Source organism: Salmo salar, chromosome ssa11 (assembly GCF_905237065.1).
Source record: "Salmo salar chromosome ssa11, Ssal_v3.1, whole genome shotgun sequence".
Classification (NCBI taxonomy): Eukaryota; Metazoa; Chordata; class Actinopteri; order Salmoniformes; family Salmonidae; genus Salmo; species Salmo salar.
The window spans coordinates 62,832,247-62,856,898 of NC_059452.1; the positions used below are offsets into that span (position 1 = coordinate 62,832,247).

The 24,652-nt window shown below is 41.2% G+C and overlaps 1 protein-coding gene across 4 annotated transcripts in view; it reads right to left on the minus strand.

The window, feature by feature from the left end:
• LOC106562885 (DENN domain-containing protein 1A) overlaps positions 1-24,652 on the minus strand; it is a 280,022-nt gene that overhangs the window by 169,452 nt on the left and 85,918 nt on the right. For all 4 annotated transcript variants that reach the window (XM_014127956.2, XM_045689822.1, XM_045689820.1 and 1 more), the window contains exon 5: positions 10,550-10,669. In XM_014127956.2, coding sequence (XP_013983431.2) covers positions 10,550-10,669 — 120 coding nt within the window. The remainder of the gene's footprint in view (positions 1-10,549; positions 10,670-24,652) is intronic.

A 24,652-nucleotide genomic window follows, 5' to 3' on the forward strand; every position in this document is an offset into this window, starting at 1 on the left:
GACACCACTGTCATGACCCTCCTGTGAGGATCCGAAGGATCAGGTTACAGTGGGTCAGCTCTACAGCGCCCTCTCTCTCCCACAGATGGGGAGAGGGATGAAGTTGGACAGTTTTATGATGGTCGTAAATACTTTGCAGAAACTCTGCCTTTGGGCTTTGCTGGATTGAGGGGAAAGAACCCTTTTGTTACAAGGAGATTCCTCCCAACACTATGACATCCAACAGTGGAGAATGACACAATATTCCTGACACAAATATGGTGGGGAGACTTAAAGAACAATCATGTCGAATTCATTACTAATTTGAGATGTAACTAAGGACAGTATAACAAATTAACTGTATCTCTGAATGTGTATATTTCCCAGTTATCAGATTTACATCTAAATGTTGTGGACCTTAAATGATTAAATATGAAACTATTTGTGAGAAGATTAAATGTGATCTTATCCTTGTTTTTTATGTGAAGTTTATCCAGTCTGTGGCCACACCCACATGAGCACAGACATTATGCCAAATGTAATGGAACCACCCTTCTGCCAGAGTGTATAAAAGGACCCGTGACGAAATTCAAATCAGACCAGAAAACGGGGAACTGTAGCTACATGTTGAAATGGTTTCCATTCAAATTGAGACCAGTACATTGCCGGGTTTCTATGGGCGTGTAAAATGTTTCTAGCTGTACCCTGAATAATCAACCATTGGGTCCCATGGTGTTTTTACTTGCGGACTATCGTTTGTACAGATGAACTTGGTACCTTCAGGCGTTTGGAAATTGCTCCCAAGGATGAACCAGACTTGTGGAGATCTACAATTTATTTTCTGAGGTCTTGGCTGATTTTCTTTTGATTTCCCCATGATGTCAAGCAAAGAGGCACTGAGTTTGAAGGTAGGCATTGAAATACATCCACAGGTACACCTCCAATTGACTCAAATAATGTCAATTAGCCTACCAGAAGCTTCTAATGCCATGACATCCTTTTCTGGAATTTTCCAAGCTGTTTGAAGGCACAGTCAACTTAGTGAATGTAAACTTCTGACCCACTGGAATTGTGATTAAGTTAAATAATCTGTCAATTGTTGGAAAAATTACTTGTGTCATGCACAAAGTAGATGTCCTAACCGACTAGCCAAAACTATAGTTTGTTAACAATACATTTGTGGAGTGGTTGAAAAACGAGTTTTAATGACTACGATTATTCTGACATTTCACATTCTTAAAATAAAGTGGTGATCCTAACTAACCTAAGACAGGGAACTTTTACTAGGATCAAATGTCAGGAATTGTGAAAAACTGAGTTTAAATGTATTTGGCTAAGGTGTATGTAAACTTCCCACTTCAACTGTACATACAGTCCCAGTCAAAAGTTTGGACACACCTACTCATTCAAGGGCTTTTATTTATTTTTACAATATTCTACATTGTAAAAAAAATTGTGAAGACATCAAAACTATGAAATAACTCATATGGAATCATGTAGTAAGCAAAAAAGTGTTAAACAAATATATTTTATATTTGAGATTATTCAAAGTAGCCACCCTTTGCCTTGATGACAGCTTTGCACACTATTGGCATTCTCTCAGCCAGCTTCATAAGGAATGCTTTTCCAACAGTCTTGAAGGAGTACCCACATACGCTGAGCACTTGTTGGCTGCTTTTCCTTCACTCTGCAGTCCAACTCATCTCAAACCATATCAATTGGGTTGAGGTCGGGTGATTGTGGATGTCAGGTCATCTGATGCAGCACTTCATCACTCTCCTTCTTGGTCAAATAGCCCTTACACAGCCTGGAGGTGTGTTGGGTCATTGTCCAGTTGAAAAACAAATGATAGTCCCACTAAGCGCAAACCAGATGGGATGGCGTATGAATTCAGAATGCTGTGGTGGCCATGCTGGTTAAGTGTGCCTTGAATTCTAAATAAAACACTGACAGTGTCACCAGCAAAGCACCCCCACACCACCTCCTCCATGCTTCACGGTGGGAACCACACATGCGGAGATCATCCGTTCACCTACTCTGCGTCTCACAAAGACACGGCGGTTGGAACTAAAAATCTCAAATTTGGACTCATCAGACCAAAGGACAGATTTCCAAAGGTCTAATGTCCATTACTTGTGTTTCTTGGCCCAATAAAGTCTCTTCTTATTATTGGTTCCTTTAGTAGTGCTTTCTTTGCAGCAAATCGACCATGAAGGCCTGATTCATGCAGTCTCCTCTGAACAGTTGATGTTGAGATGTGTCTGTTACTTGAACTCTGAAGCATTTAATAGGGCTGAAATCTGAGGTGCAGATAACTCTAATGAACTTATCCTCTGCAGCAGAGGTAACTCTGGCTCTTCCTTTCCTGTGGCGGTCCTCATGAGAGCCAGTTTCATCATAGCACTTGGGTTTTTGCAACTGCACTTGAATAACCTTTCAAAGTTCTTGGAATTTTCAGGATTGACTAACCTTTATGTCTTAGGCCACATGTGCTGCACCAGAATCAAATCTAATTTTATTGGTCACATACACATGGTTAGCAGATGTTATTGCGAGTGTAGCAAAATGCTTGTGCTTCTAGAACCGACAGTAGAGCAGTATCTAACAGGTATTATCTAACAATTCCACAACAAAACATAATACACACAATCTAGTAAAGGGAGGGGATAAGAATGTATAAGTATAAAAAATATGGATGAGCAGTGACAGAGCGGCTAAGATGCAATAGATAGTGAAGGATACAGTATACATAATATACATATGAGATGAGTAATGCGAGATAAGTAAACATTCTTAAAGTGGCATTATTAAAGTGACTTGTGATCCATTTATTAAAGTGGCCAATGGGCAAACTACCCAAGCCTTGCGGTTGTGGGCGGTGCAGTTGCCCTACCAGGCAGTGATACAGCCCGACAGGATGCTCTGTAAAAGTTTGAGGGTTTTCGGTGACAAGCCAAAATTTTTTCGCCTCCTGTGGTTGAAGAGGTGCTGTTGCGCCTTCTTCGCCACACTGTCTGTGTGGGTGGACTATTTAAGATTGTCAGTGATATGAACAGAGGAACTTAAAACTTTCCACCTTCTCCACTGCTGTCCCTTCGATGTGGAAAAGGGGGTGATCCCTCTGCTGTTTCCTGAAGTCCACGATCATCTCTTTTGTTTTGCTGACATTGAGTGAGAGGTTATTTTCCTGACACCGCACTCCGAGGGCCCTCACCTCCTTCCTGTAGGCTGTCTCGTCGTTGTTGGTAATCAAGACTACCACTGTTGTGTCATCTGCAAACTTGATGATTGAGTTGGAGGCGTGCATGGCCACGCAGTCATGGGTGAACGCACCCTTGTGGGGCCCCAGTGTTGAGGATCAGCGGAGTGGAGATGTTGTTTCCTTCCTTCACCACCTGGGGGCGGCCCGTCAGGAAGTCCCAGACCAAGTTGCACAGGGCAGGGTCGAGACCCAGGGTCTCAAGCATAATGATGAGATTGGAGGGTATTATGGTGTTGAATGCTGAGCTGTAGTCAATGAACAGCATTCTTACATAGGTATTCCTCTTGTCCAGGTGGGATAGGGTAGTGTGCAGTGTGATGGCGACTGCATCGTCTGTGGACTTATTGGGGCGGTAAGCAAATTGAAGTGGGTCTAGGGCGGCAGGTAGGGTGGAGGTGATATGATCCTTGAGTAGTCTCTCAAAGCACTTCATGATGACAGAAGTCAGTGCTATGGGGAAATAGACATTTAGTTCAGTTACCTTAGCTTTCTTGGGAACAGGAACAATGGTGGCCATCTTGAAGCATGTGGGAACAGCAGACTGGGATAGGGATTGATTGAATATGTCCGTAAACACACCAGCCAGCTGGTCTGCGCTTGCTCTGAGGAAGCGGCTAGGGATGCCGTCTGGGGCGGTAAATGTTTTACTCACGTCGGCCACGGAGAAGGAGAGCCAACAGTCTTTGGAAGCAGACCACAAAGAAGGCACACAAAGAAGTTGTTTCATTTGTCTGGAAGCAAGACATTGATGTCTGTGACGGGGCTGGTTATCTTTTTGTAATCCATGATTGTCTGTAGACCCTGCCACATACGTCTTGTGTTTGAGCCGTTGAATTGTGACTCCACTTTGTCTCTATACTGACACTTTGCTTGTTTGATTGCCTTACAGAGGGAATAACTACACTGTTTGTATTTGGTCATATTTCCAGTCGCCTTGCCATGATTAAATGCGGTGGTACGTGCTCTCAGAGGTGTGCGAATGCTGTCATCAATCCACAGTTTCTGGTTAGGGAAGGTTTTAATAGTCCCAGTGGGTACAACATCTCATACACTTACTTATAAACTCGCTCACCGAATACATCAATGTTATTATCTGAGGCTACATATCCCAGTCCACGTGATCAAAGCAATCTTGAAGCGTGGAATCCGATTAGTCCGACCAGAGTTGAATAGACCTAAGCAGAGACACTTTCTGTTTTAGTTTCTGCCTATAGGAGGGGAGCAACAAGATGGAGTCATTGTCAGATTTGCCAAAGGAGGGCGGGGGAGGACCTTGTATGCATCGTAGAAGTTAGAGAAGCAATGGTCGAGCGTGTTACTCGCTCGTGTACTGCATTCGATATGATGATAGAATGTAGGTAGCCTTGTTATCAAAATAGCTTTGTTGAATCCCCCAGCTACAATGAATGCAGCCTCAGGATATATGGTTTCCAATTTGCATAAAGTCCAGTTAAGTTCCATGATGGCCATCTTGGTATCCGCTTGCGGGGGGATATACAAGGCTGTGATGATAACCGAGCAGAGTTCTCTTGGGAGATAATACGGTCGGCATTTGATTGTGAGGAATTCTAGGTCAGGTGAACAAAAGGACATGAGTTCCTGTATGTTGTTACATTTACACTGTCGTTAACCTCTATGGGCTAGGTGGGACGCAGGCGTCCCACCCGTGGTGCACTCCATCAACAGCAGGTGCATTTCAAGAGCGGCAAATTTGAATCCAAATAAATGTCAAAATTCAAATTTTTCAAACATACAACTATTTTACACCCTTTGAAAGATAAACATCTCCTTAATCTAACCACGTTTTACGATTTCAAAAAGGTTTTACGGCGAAAGCATAAATTTAGAGTATGTTAGGACAGTACATTTACAAAAGTTGTGTGTAATGTTTTGTCAATTCAAAGACAGGGTCACCAAAACCATAAAACCAGCTAAAATGATGTACTAACCTTTTACAATCTCCATCAGATGACACTCCTAGGACATTATGTTAGACAATGCATGCATTTTTAGTTCTATCAAGTTCATATTTATATCCAAAAACAGCGTTTTACTATGGCATTGATGTTGAGGAAATCGTTTCCCTCCAATAACCGGCAGTCAAGTCAGCACCACTAATTAAAATTAGAAAACATTGGTAAAATATTATATTGTCATTTAAAGAATTATAGATTTACATCTCTTGAACGCAATCAACTCAGATTTAAAAATAACCTTACTGGGAAATCACACTTTGCAATAATCTGAGCACTGCGCCCAGAAAAATACGCGTTGCGATACAGACTAGTCGTCATGTTGGGGAGATCTAAAATCGAAAAATACTATGTAAATAATCCATTACCTTTGATTCTCTTCATCAGATGTCACTTCCAGGTATCACAGGTCCATAACGAATGTAGTTTTGTTCAAAAAAGCTCATCATTTATGTCCAAAAATCTCCGTCTTGTTAGCACATGATCTAAGCCCGCCGGACTTCACTTCATGAACGAGGGGAAAAAATATATTTACGTTCGTTCAAACATGTCAAACGTTGTATAGCATAAATCATTAGGGCCTTTTTAACCAGAACATGAATAATATTCAAGGTGGACGAATGCATACTCTTTTATAACGTATTGGAACGAGGGTACCCAACATGAACTCGCGCGCCAGGTGTCTAATGGGCCATCATCGTTCCATGGCTCTTGTTCGGTCAGATCTCCCTCCAGAAGACTCAAAACACTTTGTAAAGGCTGGTGACATCTAGTGGAAGCAATAGGAAGTGCCAAAATATTCCTCAGCCCCTGTGTTTTTCAATGGGATAGGTTTAAAGGTAATACAACACATCAGGTATCCACTTCCTGTCAGAAAATGTCTCAGGGTTTTGCCTGCCAAATGAGTTCTGTTATACTCACAGACACCATTCAAACAGTTTTAGAAACTTTAGAGTGTTTTCTATCCATATATAATAAGTATATGCATATTCTAGTTACTGGGTAGGATTAGTAACCAGATTAAATCGGGTACATTTTTTTTATCCAGCCATGCAAATACTGCCCCCTAGCCCTAACAGGTTAATCATGAAACATACACCCCCACCATTCTACTTACCGGAGAGATGTTTATTCCTATAGGTGCGATGCACTGAAAATCCAGTTGGCTGTATGGACTTTCCGTGAAACAGAGTATGTTACAATCCCGGATATCTCTTTGGAAAGCAACTCTTGCCCAGAATTTGTCGTCTTTGTTAACTAGGGACTGGACATTCGCGAGTAATATACTCGTAAGCGGTGGGTAGTGTGGGCGCATCCGAAGTCACACTAGAAGACCGCTCCGGCACTCTCTCCTCCAGCGGTGTTGTTTTGGGTCGGCCTCTGGAATCACTTCAAATGCCCTGGGAGGTACAGAAAAAGGATCCCCTTTGGGAAAGTCGTATTCCTGGTTGTAGTGCTGGTTGTTTTGGTAAGTTGATGTCTGTCTGATATCCAATAGTTCTTCCCAGTTGTATGTAATAACACTTAATGTTTTCTGGGCTAAAAATGTAATAAATAATGCATTAAAAAACGAAATGCTGCACAAGGACTAGAAGTGAAGTTGCCATTTCTATCGGCGCCATCATGATGGACTGTCGTTTCTCTTTGCTTATTTGAGCTGTTCTTGCCATAATATGGACTTGGTATTATACCAAATAGGGCTATCATCTGTATACCACTCCTACCTTGCACAACACAACTGATTGGCTCAAATGCATTAACCTCTACGGGATGGGTGTCCCTAAACTGGGACGGTTGTGGCAAATGTGAACTAACATGACTATAATGACGTTGTATACAACAGCCAACTTTCCAGGACATAGACATGTCTTATATGGGCAGAAAGCTTACATTCCTGTTAATCTAACTGCAGTGTCAAATTAACAGTAGCTATTACACTGAAACAATACCACACATGTTAATTGAAATGCATTACAGGTAACTATCTCATGAAGCTTGTTGAGAGAATGCCAAGAGTGTGCAAAGCTGTCATGAAATCTTGATTTGTTTAAGACTTTTTGTTACTACATGATTCCGTCGTTCGGATGGGACGTTAAACGGGTGTCCTGACTCTCTGAGGTAATTAAAGATCCCATTGCACTTATTGTAAGAGTAGGGGTGTTAACCCCGGTGTCCTGGCTAAATTCCCAATCTGGCCCTCATACCATCACGGACACCTAATCATCCCCAGCTTAGAATTGGCTCATTCATCCCCCTCCCCTCACCTGAAACTATTCCCCAGGTCGTTGCTGTAAATGAGAATGTGTTCTCAGTCAACTTACCTGGCAAAATAACGGTAAAATGTGTTATTTCATAGTTTTCATGTCTTCACTATTATTCTACATGTAGAAAATAGTAAAAAAATTAAGAAAAACCCTGGAATGAGTAGGTGTGTCCAAACTTTTGACTGGTACTGTATATGCATGGGTTTGAATTATTGTTATGTCTAGTGTACATTGTGGGACTAGCACACTAAGAATCAACATGAAAAAGATATAAACGGATAGTTTCCCAGTGAGCAAAATTGGTTGAAAGATGTATTTTTCAACCAAAAATACATATTTTCAAAGTATTGTCCTTTTATAGGGCTGACTGTGTGTAGATCCTGCATTTGAGACTGGTTAGACATCTAACAGCTGTGGATATCGACGAGAGGGAGAGAGGGGGAGAGAGAAAGATAAAGAGATTAGGAGAGGGGGGATGAAACGAGATGACAAAAATAGAACGGCAGATATCAAACAAGTGAGAAAGAAAAAGATAAAAAGCAGTAAGACTGAAAGAGAGAGACAGATTCACACAATAGTGTAAGGATTTTTGTCAACATTAATATTTTATGAACCTTCAAAAAAAGGAATAACCAAGCAAAAAAAAAAGGTCCTTCTTCCAGCATTCACATTAGGGGTGTCCCCAACTAAAAAAATATTGGTCGACCGAAAGTTGTCGGTTCTTTCGACCAATCGATTGCTCAAAACCTTTACATTTGTATGTTTTTCCATATATAGACACATAGACTTGCAGTTTGATGCCTCAAGAGGGTGCCAGAGATCTAGGTAACCAGAGGGGGAAAAAACTTAACCTGAGCAAATTACTCTTCTCCCGCTCCTGCTTGCTTTCGCAGATTCTGCCATTACTCTCCTGAATTTGCCGGTAACAGGCTACACGAGGAGTCTGCAATTTATCTTACCATTTCTACTGATCTGCGTGCCAGTTATGGTTTTCATATGCACATTTTGGGAAAAAGTTTAATTTAATTTATAATAACGTCTTCATATCTCAAAATCATTGTCATGTGGTTAATCAAAATTCTATCCAAATCTAAATGAAAATGATACAAACCTAAAAAAGTAACTTCTATTGTCATTGCCAACTATGCAAAAATAGCCTATATAAAGCCAACAATTAAAAACATTGCAGCCTGCAGGTAGGAAATAACCTGATTTAAAAATAAATATCCTATAAATCACATTGGCTACACATGGCCTGTCTGCAACGAACTTCAAACATGGTGTCAATTATTAACTTGAATCCGGCCCAAAGCTTGCACTAGCGAACTTGCAACACTGTATAAAATATTCTGGACCCTTAGTTTTCAGTGCCAGTGAGCTCGGGACAGACAAACTATATTTATTTATTTATTTATTTATTTATTTATTTGTTACAGCTCGACTAAAATAATCTTGGTCGACCAACAGCCTAACGACCAAACAATCGACCAGTGAACTAATTGGGGTCAGCCCTAATACACATAGATACAAATTAGTAGAGAGGAGATGGGGTGGCCTCTGGTGCACATAGGAATTACTAGTCAGAGACAAAACATTGAGGTTAGAGTGATTGGATTTCAAAGCACCCGAGTGATGGGATATCCGGGAATGTTTTCCGGGCTTTGCCCAAATCGTTGGTGACTTGGCTAACCACTGGATACTATAGCTGCTGCTCCACGTGTGACATGAGTGCACACACACAAACATACACGCTTGTACGCACACACACAGATAAAATGAGATGCCCATAAATACACACTTCCTCACTCTTTCTATCATGTGGGTCATGAACACACACACAGTCAGGCTACATTCTCTGGTCTTAAAGTGGCTGTCCGCCCTGGGACCTGAAATGCTGTCAGTTCCCTCTAGGCTCACCACCGACATCAAGGCCCAGGTCAAATGACCATCTACAAATTGTGCGCTCTGCCTATGGACCAGATTGGCAAGTGGTGCTATTGGTGGTCAGCAGAGGATTACTTGGTAAGATGTAGGGTGATCATGCATTGATTGTGTGTGTTTGAGAGAGACCTTGTGAAAGTGTGTGTGTGTATGCGTGTGTACGTACGTGTGTGCGTGCGCATCACATGTTTGTAACCTGAACAGAGAACAATGGGAAAAGCCACTGGCGAAGGTACAGTCAAAACTACTCAGAGTCAAGGGTTCAGCATGCCCTCTATCCTTTCCTTTCCTTTACTGTGCTTTCCTGTCCTGTACCTCCACTGCTTTCCAATGCTACTCTCCCTAAGCATTTTCCCTACTGTGATAATGCAGAATATAAAACTATAGAATAAAGTAGTAACAATTGACTTCCAAACAACATGTATACTGCATTATAATGACCCCCACCGAACAACAATCCTCTGTTGTCTGAAAAAACATCTAAGTTCAATGGTGCCGACAGTGTACCTTGTGGTGCGCCAGGCATATAGAATGGATCTCTCTCGCTCTCTCTCTCTCAATTCAATTCAATAGACTTTACTGACATGGCAAGTTAAATTACTTACATTGTCAATGTACACATATAAGAAAAGTGGTCGGACCAACAGCAATAATAAAACAATAATAGTTGTGGATATGGAATTAACATTAAAAGCAACTAAAAGAAACTACAACAACAATGGTAATGAGAATTAAAAATGTATAAAAACAATATTATTAGGCCAGTCAACTGAAAAGCCTCATGGTACCAAAAAAATGCTAAAACTATTGTTACGTTTCAGCTTTTCACTGGCTGTTCCTCAGGTTGTGGCAGGAGACCACACATTTTGGCTTTTCACCCCAAAAATATTAGATTTTTCTTAAATTCTTCTCAAATTATTTGTAATGAATGATAATTTGTGGAAAGTAAGATTCTCTTAAGTGTAAGTATTTGTCAGTGTAATAGGAAATACAGCTCTGTCTCTACCTTTCCCAAGGGCAGAGTGAACTGATGTAAAAAAATAATCTCTTGTGCACGCTCTAGCTCTCTCCGCGCACACACACACACACACACACACACACACACACACACACACACACTCGGGTCTCACCTGAGGATGCAGTAGCAGCTGTGGGCCCCTGACGAGAGGCGGCAGAAGCCGAACCGCTGCTTGCTCTCGATATCTGTCAGCACAAAGGTGAAATTCTGGCCCACTTGGCTCACCAACAGACTGCACCACACAGAGAAGGGAATCAATCCATTGAATTTGTCCATAGAGCACTTTTTACATCAGCAGTTAAGACCAAACAGAAGCAGGAGCACATTGATAAGACAGAAGTGGAGTTAGAGAGGGAGAAGGAAATAAACAGACAGACAAGACAGGACAGAAACAAAGAAGCATTTTCAGACATGGCTATTAGTTTAACCCAAAGTGGTGCCCTTTAAAGTGCTTTCTAAATAAAGCTTTCATTAATATTGCTAGTGTTACTATCATTATAAATATTAGCTTCATCTTTACACATGTAGAGTACACAGTCCATTACGGAGGGCTGGTGGCTGAGTGTCTGTGCTAAACCCAACAGAAGTGATTGGCCGTCTGGATGGCTTGGCAGTGGCTGGGGTGACAAGCCTGCCCCCTTAATCAGTGTGTCACACAGATAACTATACAGTGCCTTCAGAAAGTATTCATACTCCTTGACGTATTCCACATTTTCTTGTGTTAAAGCCTTCATTCAAAATGGATTAACCTGTTAGGGCTAGGGGGCAGCATTTGCACGTCTGGATAAAAAAAATGTACCCGATTTAATCTGGTTACTAATCCTACCCAGTAACTAGAATATGCATATACTTATTATATATGGATAGAAAACACTCTAAAGTTTCCAAAACTGTTTGAATGGTGTCTGTGAGTATAACAGAACTCATTTGGCAGGCAAAACCCTGAGACATTTTCTGACAGGAAGTGGATACCTGATGTGTTGTATTACCTTTAAACCTATCCCATTGAAAAACACAGGGGCTGAGGAATATTTTGGCACTTCCTATTGCTTCCACTAGATGTCACCAGCCTTTACAAAGTGTTTTGAGTCTTCTGGAGGGAGATCTGACCGAACAAGAGCCATGGAACGATGATGTCCCATTAGACACCTGGCGCGGAGTTCATGTTGGGTACCCTCGTTCCAATACGTTATAAAAGAGTATGCATTCGTCCACCTTGAATATTATTCATGTTCTGGTTAAAAAAGGCCCTAATGATTTATGCTATACAACGTTTGACATGTTTGAACGAACGTAAATTTTTTCCCCTCGTTCATGACGAGAAGTCCGGCTGGCTTACATCATGTGCTAACAAGACGGAGATTTTTGGACATAAATGATGAGCTTTTTTGAACAAAACTACATTCGTTATGGACCTGTGATACCTGGAAGTGACATCTGATGAAGAGAATCAAAGGTAATGGATTATTTACATAGTATTTTCGATTTTAGATCTCCCCAACATGACGTCTAGTCTGTATCGCAACGCCGTATTTTTCTGGGCGCAGTGCTCAGATTATTGCAAAGTGTGATTTCCCAGTAAGGTTATTTTTAAATCTGGCAAGTTGATTGCGTTCAAGAGATGTAAATCTATAATTCTTTAAATGACAATATAATATTTTACCAATGTTTTCTAATTTTAATTATTTAATTTGTGACGCTGACTTGACTGCCGGTTATTGGAGGGAAACGATTTCCTCAACATCAATGCCATAGTAAAACGCTGTTTTTGGATATAAATATGAACTTGATAGAACTAAAAATGCATGCATTGTCTAACATAATGTCCTAGGAGTGTCATCTGATGGAGATTGTAAAAGGTTAGTGCATCATTTTAGCTGGTTTTATGGTTTTGGTGACCCTGTCTTTGACTTGACAAAACATTACACACAACTCTTGTAAATGTACTGTCCTAACATACTCTAAATTTATGCTTTCGCCGTAAAACCTTTTTGAAATCGTAAAACGTGGTTAGATTAAGGAGATGTTTATCTTTCAAAGGGTGTAAAATAGTTGTATGTTTGAAAAATTTGAATTTTGACATTTATTTGGATTCAAATTTGCCGCTCTTGAAATGCACCTGCTGTTGATGGAGTGCACCACGGGTGGCACGCTAGCGTCCCACCTAGCCCATAGAGGTTAAATAGAAGAAAAAAATTCACTCCTAGGACATCATGTTACTCAATACATGCATTTTTTGTTCGATAAATATATTTATATATAAAAACAGCATTTTACATCGGCGCGTGACGTTCAGAAAATATTTTCCCTCATGCTTCCGGTGAATCAGCGCTACAATTTACAAAATTACTATTCGAAAACATTGTTAAAATGTAATATTGTCATTCAAAGAATTATAGATTAACATCTCGTGAATGCAACCGCATTGCCAGATTTAAAAATAACTTTACTGGGAAATCACACTTTGCAATAAACGAGGTGGTATGCTCAGAAAAATAGGCTAGGCGATACAGATTAGTGCCATCTTGGAAACATCTAAAATCAAATATACTATTGTAAATATTCCCTTACCGTTGATTATCTTCATCAGAAGGAACTTCCAGGCATCCCAGGTCCACAACAAATGTAGTTTTGTTTGAAAAAGTTAATAATTTATGTCCCAATAGCTCCTTGTTAGCGCGTTCCCGAAAAAAATATATATTTACGTTCGTTCAAACATGTCAAACGTTGTATAACATAAATCTTTAGGGCCTTTTTCAACCAGAGTTTCAATAATATTCAAGGCGGACGATTGCATTGTCTTACTAAACGTTTCGTAATGAAAGGCTACCCATGGGCGCCCGCGTCATAGTAGTAATGGCCCTCCCCCTGTGACCAACTTTCCAAGCCTCTCTTTCGGTCAGTTTCTACCATAGAAGACTCAAACCACTTTGTAAAGACTGTTGACATCTAGTGGAAGCCTTGGGAAGTGCTAAATGAATCCTAACTCACGGTGTTTCTCATAGGCAAAGTGTTGAAGGTGATTCCACAAATCAGATTTCCACTTCCTGTATGGAATCTTCTCAGGTTTTGGCCTGCCATATGAGTTCTGTTATACTCACAGACACCATTCAAACAGTTTTAGAAACTTTAGAGTTTTCTATCCAAATCTACTAATTATATGCATATTCTAGTTACTGGGCAGGAGTAGTAACCAGATTAAATCGGGTACGTTTTTTTATCCGGGCGTGCAAATACTGCCCCCTATCCCCAACAGGTTAATTGTAAAGATTATTTTTATTTACTCAAATATCGTTGCTTTATATCATCTCTCTCTCTCTCTCTCTCTCTCATGCAGTATTAGCCTTATATTTAGCTAATTAATGATGGTTATGCATAATAAGCTTCTAAATTATAGCGTCTGTCTTAAGCGCAATAAGCAAGCACCTGTGCTCCGCTGGCCTCTCCTTAAAAAACACTCCTTAGCAATTATAGTCCCATGCAGGAAAAGCTAAACTAGAATAGCTTGCAGAACAACGTTTTTTTGTTGTTGCATTTCTTATACCAATAGACTATTCAAAGAGGGATGCAAATTCTTTTTCGCTGAATGTTAAATAAAGAAGCCAATAGAACTCACGGGTAGTTTGAAAGAAGAGCGAACGCACGATGGCGTTAGGCTATAGCAGTTATTTATTCAGACCCATAACCATTCAATCTTCGTGAAGAGAAGTGAAAGCCTTCTGCATCTAATTCTACTCCTATATTATTCAAGGATGTCATTAGAATGAAGATAAAGACAACCAAATGTATTTAATTCAACTGTTCAAAGCGAGGAAGAAATGAAGCAACAAAAGAGAGAAAGAGGAGGTAGGCTAATAACATTAGTGGAAATATTATGAAAGGTATATATGCGTCAGCCTACTAATTATACAAATAGACAATTCTACACAAAAAAAATGTAAATAACATTCGCTAGCCTATATTTGTAACTTTGTAGGCCGCATGTGCTGCACCAGATACAAATCAAATTACATTTTATTGGTCATATGCACATGGTTAGCAGATAATATTGTGACTGTAGCGAAATGCTTGTGCTTCTATTCTATCTAACAAGTAATATCTAACAATTACACAACAAATACCTAATACACACAAATCTAAGTAAAGGAATGGAATAAGAATATATAAATACAAATATATGGATGAGCAATGTCAGAGCAGCACAGGCTAAGATACAATAGATGGTATAGAATACAGTATATACATATGAGATGAGTAATACAAGAAATGTAAACATTATTAAAGTGGCATTATTAAAGTGACTAGTGTTCCATTTATTAAAGTGGCCAATGATTTCAAGTCTGTATGTAGGCAACAGCCTCTCTGTGCTAGTGATGGCTGTTAAACAATCTGATGACCTTGAGATAGAAGCTGTTTTTCAGTGGTTCGGGTGGTTGTTGTCCTTGATCTTTTTGGCCTTCCTGTGACATCGGGTGCTGTAGGTGTCCTGTAGGGCAGGTCGTTTGACCCCGGTGATGCGTTGTGCAGACCTCACCACCCTTTGGAGAGCCCTGCGGTTGTAGGTGGTGCAGTTGCAGTACCAGGCAGTGATACAACCCGACAGGATGCACTTGATTGTGCATCTGTAAAAGTTTGAGGGTTTTCGGTGACAAGCCAAATTTCTTCAGCCTCCTGCGGTTGAAGAGTTGCTGTTGCGCCTTCTTCGCCACACTGTCTGTGTGGGTGGACCATTTCAGTTTGTCAGTGATATGTACGCATAGGAACTTAAAACTTTCCACCTTTTCCAGTGCTGTCCCATCGATGTAGAAAGGGGGGTGCTCCCTCTGCTGTTTCCTGAAGTCCACGATCATCTCTTTTGTTTTGTTGACGTTGAGTGAGAGGTTATTTTCCTGACACTACACTCCGAGAGCCCTCAACTGTCTCGTCTTTGTTGGTAATCAAGCCAACTAATGTTTTGTCGTCTGCAAACTTGATGATTGAGTTGGAGGTGTGCATGGCCACTCAGTCATGGGTGAACAGGGAGTGCAGGAGGGGGCTGAGCACGCACCCTCGTGGAGCCCCAGTGTTGAGGATCAGCGAAGTGGAGATGTTGCTTCCTTCCTTCAACACCTGGGGGCAGCCCGTCAGGAAGCCCAGGACCCAATTGCTCAGGGCAGGGTTGAGACCCAGGGCCTCAAGCTTGATAATGAGCTTGGAGGGTACTATGGCGTTGAATGCTGAGCGACAGCCAATGAACAGCATTCTTAGATAGGTATTCCTCTTGTCCAGATGAGATAGGGCAGTGTGCAGTGCGACGGCATCGTCTGTGGACTTATTGGGGTGGTAAGCAAATTGAAGTGGGTCTAGGGTGACAGGTAACGTGGAGGTGATATGATCCTTGACTAGTCTCTCAAAGCACTTCATGATGACAGAAGTGAGTGCTACAGGGAGATAGTCATTTAGTTCAGTTACCTTTGCATTCTTGGGGACAGGAACAATGGTGGCCATCTTGAAGCACGTGGGGACATCAGACTGGAATAGGGAGAGATTGAATATGTCCGTAAAGACACCAGCCAGCTGGTCTGCGCATGCTCTGAGGAAGCGGCTAGGGATGACGTTTAGGCCGGAAGCATTGCGAGGGTTAACACGTTTAAATGTCTTACTCACGTCGGCCACGGAGAAGGAGAGCCCACAGTCCTTGGTAGCTGGCCGTGTCGGTGGCACTGTATTATCCTCAAAGCGGGCAAAGAAGATGTTTAGTTTGTCTGGAAGCAAGACGTCGGTGTCCGCAACGTGGCTTGTTTTTCTTTTGTAGTCTGTGATTGTCTGTAGACCCTGCCACATACATGTGGTGTCTTAGTTGTTGAATTGTGACTACACTTTGTCTCGATACTGATATTTTCCTTTTTTGATTGCCTTGCGTAAGGGAATGACTACTCTTTTGTATTCTGCCATATTCCTTATCGCCTTGCCATGGTTAAATGTGGTGGTAGGCGCTTTCAGTTTTGTGCGAATGCTGTCACCTATCCACGGTTTCTGGTTAGGGTAGGTTTTAACAGTCACAGTGGGTACAACATCTCCTATACACTTCCTTATAAACTCACTCAAATCAGTGGTTCTGCCGATAGGAAGGGAGGAGCAAAATGGAGTCATGGTCAGATTTGCCAAAAGAAGGGTGGGGGAGGGCCTTGTATTCATCACGGAAGTTAGAGTAACAATGGTTGAGTGTTTTTCCAGCACGAGTGCAGCAGTCGATATGCTGATAGAATTTAGAAAAACTTTTCCTCAAATTTGCTTTGTTAACTTTTCTAGGGTAGGGGGCAGTATTTTCACGGCCGGATGAAAAACGAACCCAAATTCAACAGCCTACTACTCGGGGCCCAGGAACAAGAATATGCATATTATTAGTAGATCTGGATAGAAAACACTCTGAAGTTTCTAAAACTGTTTAAATGATGTATGTGAGTATAACAGAACTCATATGGCAGGCAAAAACCTGAGAAAAATCGAACCAGGAAGTGAGAATTCTGGTGCTTGTAGTCCTTTCAAGTCATTGCCAATCGAACACACAGTGAGTTAGGGTTAATTTTGCACTTCCTAAGGCTTCCACTAAATGTCAACAGTCTTTAGAAAGTTGTTTGAGGGGTCTATGATGAACAGAGAGCGAACAAGAAGGTGGGGAATTTGGTGACCCAGGGAAGGACATCACTTCATTGCCGCGCTTTCACGTGAGAGGTAGCTGTGTTCCAAAACGTTTTTCAAGACAATGGAATCGTCCGGGTGGAATATTACTGAATTTTCACGTTATAAAGGCCCTAAAGATTGATGCTATACAACGTTTGACATGTTTGAACGAACATAAATATAACTTTTTTTACTTTTCGTCGTGACATTTTCCGCGCACTTCCTACACTTGGAGTAGCTAACTGAACGCGCTAACAACAAGGAGCTATTTGGACATAAATTATGGACTTTATCGAACAAAACAACATTTGTTGTGGACCTGGGATTCCTGGAAGTGCCTTCTGATGAAGATCAAAGGTAAGTGAATATTTCTAATGCTATTTAATATTTTAGATGACTCCAAAATGGTGGGTATCTGTATTGCCTAGTGTATTTTTCTGAGCGCAGTACTCAGATTATTGCAAAGTGTGCTTTCCTCTTGAAGCTTTTTTGAAATCTATCACAGCGTTAGCATAAAGGAGATGTTCATCTATAATTCTTTGAATGACAGTTTAATATTTTATCAACGTTTATGACAAGTATTTTTGTAAATTGTTGTGCTGATTCACCGGCAGTATTGGAGGAAAAATATTTTCTGAACGTCACGCGCCAATGCAAAGTGGGGTTTATGGATATAAATATGAACTTGATCGAACAAAAAAATGCATGTATTGTGTAATATGATGTCCTAGGAGTGTCATCTGATGAATATCGTCAAAGGTTAGTGCTTCATTTAGCTGTGTTTTGGGTATTTGTGATGCATCTAGTGGCTTGGAAAATGGCTGTGTGGTTATTTGTGTCTATGTACTGTCCTAACATAATCTAATGTTTTGTTTTCGCTGTAAAGCCTTTTTGAAATCGGACAACGTGGTTCGATTCAGGAGAAGTGTATGTATATGTAAAATAGTCCTATCTTTGAGAACTTTGAATTATGACATTTTGTGGTTTTGAATTTGGTGCTCCGATTTTTCCCTGGCTGTTGAATAGTGTGAACCGTGGGTGGGACGATAGCGTCCCACCTCCCCGAGAGAGGTTAAAATTCCCAGTTACAATGAATGCAGCCTCAAGATATATGGTTTCCAGTTTGCATAAAATCCAGTTAAGTTCCTTGAGGGCCGTCGTGGTATCGGCTTGAGGGGGATATACATGGCTGTGACAACACCCGAACAGAGTTCTCTTGGGAGATACGGTTGGCATTTGATTGTGAGGAATTCTAGGTCAGGTGAACAAAAGGACTTGAGTTCCTGTATGTTGTTACAATTACACCATGAGTCGTTAATCAGGAAACATACACCCCCGCCCTTCTTCTTCCCAAAGAGATGTTTATTCCTGTCGGCCCGATGCACTGAGAATCCAGGTGGTTGTACCGACTCCGACAGCATATCCCGAGAGAGCCGTGTTTCCGTGAAACAGAGTATGTTACAATCCCTGATGACTCTCTGGAAAGCAACCCTTGCCCTTATTTTGGCAACTTTGTTATCTAGAGACTGCACATTAGCGAGTAATGTACTCGGAAGCGGTGGGTGGTGTGCGTGCCTCCGAAGTCTGACTAGAAGACTGCTCCGACACCCTCTTCGGCAACGTTGTTTTAGGTCTGCTCTGGAATCAGTTCAAATGCCCTGCGTGGTGCGGACAAAGGATCCGCTTCAGGAAAGTCGTATTCCTGGTCGTAGTGCTGGTAAGTTGACGCCTACCAATAGGTAGGCAGGTACCCTAGTGGTTAGAGCTTTGGGCCAGTAACCGAAAGGTTGCTCATTCGAATCCCCGAGCAGACAAGGTAAAAATCTGTCGTTCTGCCTGAGCAAGGCAGGGTTTCAGGGTAAAGCTGGTTACACTATTGTCGTGCCAGGACAGCGGAGCAGGAGCAGGAGCTGCCACCCTGTAGGGGTGGGAGGCCCATGAGACCAGAGGTCTTGGGGTGTAGGGTTTGAGCATACCCTGAAGGTAGGGAGGGGCAGTTCCTCTTGCTGCTCCGTAGGCAAGTACCATGCTCCCCGGGTGCCGAAGAGGTGGATGTCAATTATGGCAGCCCCTCACACCTCTCTGACTCAGAGGGGTTGGGTTAAATGCAGAAGACACATCCCCCTTTCTCAATAGTTCTTCCCGGCTGTATGTAATAACACTTAAGATTTTCTGGGCTAACAACGTAAGAAATGATACATAAAAAACGAAATCCTAAGGACTCGAAGCGAGGCAGCCCTCTCTGTTGGCGGCATTTCTATTTACTGCATGTTCTCGTCTGCTTTATCATGGTTTGAAAGATGTGCATATTTCTGGTCCATATAATACAATATAATGCAATACAGTAATACCTTTCACACTCAATGATTTGCCTACTGGAGATAGTTTAATTTATTCACCCAAGAAAGCATTTAGCTTCCCTTAACCTGTTGGGGATAGGGGGCAGTATTTGCACGGCCGGATAAAAAACGTACCCGATTTAATCTGGTTACTACTCCTGCCCAGTAACTAGAATATGCAATATGCAATATAATTTCTTGATTTGGATAGAAAACACCCCAAAGTTTCTAAAACTGTTTGAATGGTGTCTGTGAGTATAACAGAACTCATATGGCAGGCCAAAACCTGAGAAGATTCCAAACAGGAAGCGCCCTCTCTGACCATTTCTTGGCCTTCTTTGTCATCTCTTTCCAAAACAGAGGATCTCTGCTATAACGTGACACTTTCTAAGGCTCCCATAGGCTCTCAGAAGGCGCCAGAACGTTGAATGATGACTCTGCAGTTACTGGCTGAAAAACAGTAGCGCATTTGGTAAGTGGTCGATCTGAAAACAATGAGACGGGTGCGCGGTGCACGTGAAGAGTCCATGTTACTTTTTCAGTCTTTGAACGAAAACAACGACTCCCGGTCGGAATATTATCGCTATTTTACGAGAAAAAATCGCATAAAAATTGATTTTAAACAGCGTTTGACATGCTTCAAAGTACGGTAATGGAATATTTTGGAATTTTTTGTCACGTTATGAGCCGGCGCGTCACCCTTCGGATAGTGTCTTGAACGCACGAACAAAACGCCGCTATTTGGATATAACTATGGATTATTTGGAACCAAACCAACATTTGTTGTTGAAGTAGAAGCCCTGGGAGTGAATTCTGACGAAGAACAGCTAAGGTAATCCAATTTTTCTTATAGTAAATCTGAGTTTGGTGAGTACCAAACTTGGTGGGTGTCAAAATAGCTAGCCTGTGATGGCCGGGCTATCTACTCAGAATATTGCAAAATGTGCTTTCACCGAAAAGCTATTTTAAAATCGGACACCGCGATTGCATAAAGGAGTTCTGTATCTATAATTCTTAAAATAATTGTTATGTTTTTTGTGAACGTTTATCGTGAGTAATTTAGTAAATTCACCGGAAGTGTTCGGTGGGAATGCTAGTCACATGCTAATGTAAAAAGCTGGTTTTTGATATAAATATGAACTTGATTGAACAAAACATGCATGTATTGTATAACATAATGTCCTAGGAGTGTCATCTGATGAAGATCATCAAAGGTTAGTGCTGCATTTAGCTGTGATTTTGGTTTTTGTGACATTATATGCTAGCTTGAAAAATGGGTGTCTGATTATTTCTGTCTGGGTACTCTGCTGACATAATCTAATGTTTTGCTTTCGTTATAAAGCCTTTTTCAAATCGGACAGTGTGGTTAGATTAACGAGTCTTGTCTTTAAAATGGTGTAAAATAGTCATATGTTTGAGAAATTGAAGTAATAGCATTTCTAACGTATTTGAATATCGCGCCACGGGATTCCACTGGCTGTTGACTAGGGTGGGACGCAAACGTCCCACCTAGCCCAGAGAGGATAACAAAGTGGCTGAATAAATATTGACTCAAGACATTTCAGCTATTAATTTTTAATTAATTTGTAAAAATGTCCAAAAACATAATTTCCCTTTGACATTGTGTGGTATTTTGTGTAGGCCAGTGACAAAACATCAAAATGTAATACATTTTAAATTAAGGCTGTACATGTGGAAACATTCAATGGATGTGAATGCTTTCTGAAGTGACTGTAGAAGCCTAGCGGGCAGCCTCTCTCTCCCGTGTGACAAGAGGTCAGAATAATGGGCATGCTCTCGTGTCACCAAAGGCTGGGTCAGTGTGTGTGTGTGTGGAGATGATAGCCAAGCCCCCCCGGTCATTGGCAGTATAAACAATGTTTCTCAACATGAGAGAGAGACAAACACAGGAGGAAATGTCAAACTGCTTCACACACACCACTTTCATCCCCCTCGCTGCCTCCCTGTTATCTGGAGTGAGCACAGTCAATGTGTGTGTTTTATTATACCTCCTGTAGATGGCGATAACACTCAGGGACTACACTAGCACAGAGAAGTGTTCACTTTGTAATGATGCTGGTTATAGAATAGTGTGTGGAGACTCCACACTCCACTGGCTTCCAGTAGAAGCTTGGATCCACTACAAGAGCATGGTACTTGCCTATGGAGCAGCAAGAGGAACTGCCCCTCCCTACCTTCAGGGTATGCTCAAACCCTACACCCCAAGACCTCTGGTCTCGTGGCCCTCCCACCCCTACAGGGTGGCAGCTCCTGCTTCGCTGTCCTGGCACGACAATAGTGGAACCAGCATTACCCTGAAACTAGAACAGCAGAGGTCTTCCCATCTTCCGAAAACATCTGAAACCCTACCTCTTCAAAGAGTATTTTAAAAATCCCACAGCACCAGCCTGTTGCACCCCCTCCTCACCCCGCCCCCATGAAAATAATAATAAAATAAAACAAAAAGCTTTTGTGAACTAACACTCGCACTTAACCTTTTTCCCCCTTACTAGCACTGACTGCTGATAGCTACTTTGAGGACAAATGTACTTAATATGACTGAGATATGTGGTTGTCCCACCTAGCTATTATAAATGAATGTACTAACTGTAATTCGCTCTGAATAAGCGCGTCTGCTAAATGACTAAAATCTAAATAGAGCCTCTGTACATGTGAGAACTTTGAGTTTGAAAGTAACCTAACCACCTCTCTTGCTGTAGGTTGATAACTGTCAAGCTAGCAGAATAGGGCAAGTTACTGTGTAGCTGTTGAGTTAAGTCACGTGAGCCATCAGACTTAGAAATTCTCTTGTTGAACTATAGTCATTTTATACAAACTTCCATAGGTGTATAGGCTACTTTGTTTTGTCATCAAAATATAATAATCAGACTGCCGTGTCATGTTATGCGACGGGCCAAAAACACCAACCCACCTGATCACACTGATATTCCAGGCATTTTTTTCAAACAGCTCTTACACAAAAAGGGTGTAATCGTAATTTTAAAGTGGGGGAACAGGAGAGAGCCTAGCCACCAGCTGGGTTTGGTGAATCACACTGTAAAGAGACAAGACTACCCTAGAGGGTGTTGTCTGTGTGTGTGTGTGTGTGATGAGGGGAGGGGGGGGGGGGCTTGGACCTTAACCTGTTAGGGCTAGGGGGCAGTATTGACACGGCTGGATAAAAAACGTACCCGATTTAATCTGGTTACTACTCCTGCCCAGTAAAGAGAATATGCATATAATTATTGGCTTTGGATAGAAAACACCCTAAAGTTTCTAAAACTGTTTGAATGGTGTCTGTGAGTATAACAGAACTCATATGGCAGGCCAAAACCTGAGAAGATTCCATGCAGGAAGTGGCCTGTCTGACAAGTTGTTTTATCTTGGCTCTTTTTATTCAAGACTGAGGATCTTTGCAATAACGTGACACTTCCTACGGCTCCCATAGGCTCTCAGAGCCCGGGAAAAAGCTGAAGGATATCGAGGCAGGCTCTGGCTGAAACACTTTATCGCGTTTGGCAAGTGGCCGATCAGAGTACTGTGGGCTTAGGCGCGTGCCCGTGTCGACCGAATGCTTTATTTTCTTTCCTCGGTTTACCTAAATGCAGATTCCCGGTCGGAATATTATCGCTTTTTTACGAGAAAAATGGCATAAAAATTGATTTTAAACAGCGGTTGACATGCTTCGAAGTACGGTAATGGAATATTTTGAATTTTTTTGTCACGAATTGCGCCATGCTCGTGACCCTTATTTACACTTCGGATAGTGTCTTGAACGCACTAACAAAACGCAGCTATTTGGATATAACGATGGATTATTTTGGACCAAACCAACATTTGTTATTGAAGTAGCAGTCCTGGGAGTGCATTCTGACGAAGAACATCAAAGGTAATCAAACTTTTGTAATAGTAAATCGGAGTTTGGTCAGGGCTAAACTTGGTGGGTGTCTAAATAGCTAGCCGTGATGGCTGGGCTATGTACTCAGAATATTGCAAAATGTGCTTTCACCGAAAAGCTATTTTAAAATCGGACACCTCGATTGCACAAAGGAGTTCTGTATCTATAATTCTTAACAATTATTTTATGTTTTTTGTGAACGTTTATCGTGAGTAATTTAGTAAATTCACCGGAGGTTTGCGGGGGGTATGCTAGTTCTGAACGTCACATGCTAATGTAAAAAGCTGGTTTTTTATATAAATATGAACTTGATTGAACAAAACATGCATGTATTGTATAACATAATGTCCTAGGTGTGTCATCTGATGAAGATCATCAAAGGTTAGTGCTGCATTTAGCTGTCTTCTGGGTTTTTGTGACATTATATGCTAGCTTGAAAAATGGGTGTCTGATTATTTCTGGCTGGGTACTCTGCTGACATAATCTAATGTTTTGCTTTCGTTGTAAAGAATTTTTGAAATCGGACAGTGTGGTTAGATTAACGTCTTGGGGCTATGTGGGACGCTAGCGTGCCACCCGTGGTGCACCCTATCAACAGCAGGTGCATTTCAAGAGCGGCAAATTTGAAACCAAATAAATGTCAAAATTCAAATTTTTCAAACATACAACTATCTTACACCCTTTGAAAGATAAACATCTCCTTAATCTAACCACGTTGTCCGATTTCTAAAAGTTTTTACAGCGAAAGCATAAAGTTAGATTATGTTAGGAGAGTACATTGACAATAGCTGTGTGTAATGTTTTGTCAATTCAAAGACAGGCGTCACCAAAACCATAAAACCAGCTAAAATGATGCACTAACCTTTTACAATCTCCATCAGATGACACTCCTAGGACATTATGTTAGACAATGCATGCATTTTTAGTTCTATCAAGTTCATATTTATATCCAAAAACAGCGTTTTACTATGGCGTTGATGTTCAGGAAATCGTTTCCCTTCAATAACCGGCAGTCAAGTCAGCACCACAAATTAAATAATTAAAATTAGAAAACATTGGTAAAATATTATATTGTCATTTAAAGAATTATAGATTTACATCTCTTGAACGCAATCGACTTGCCAGATTTAAAAATAACCTTACTGGGAAATCACACTTTGCAATAATCTGAGCACTGCGCCCAGAAAAATACGCTTTGCGATACAGACAAACGGCCATGTTGGAGAGATCTAAAATCGAAAATACTATGTAAATAATCCATTACCTTTGATTCTCTTCATCAGATGTCACTTCCAGGAATCCCAGATCCATAACG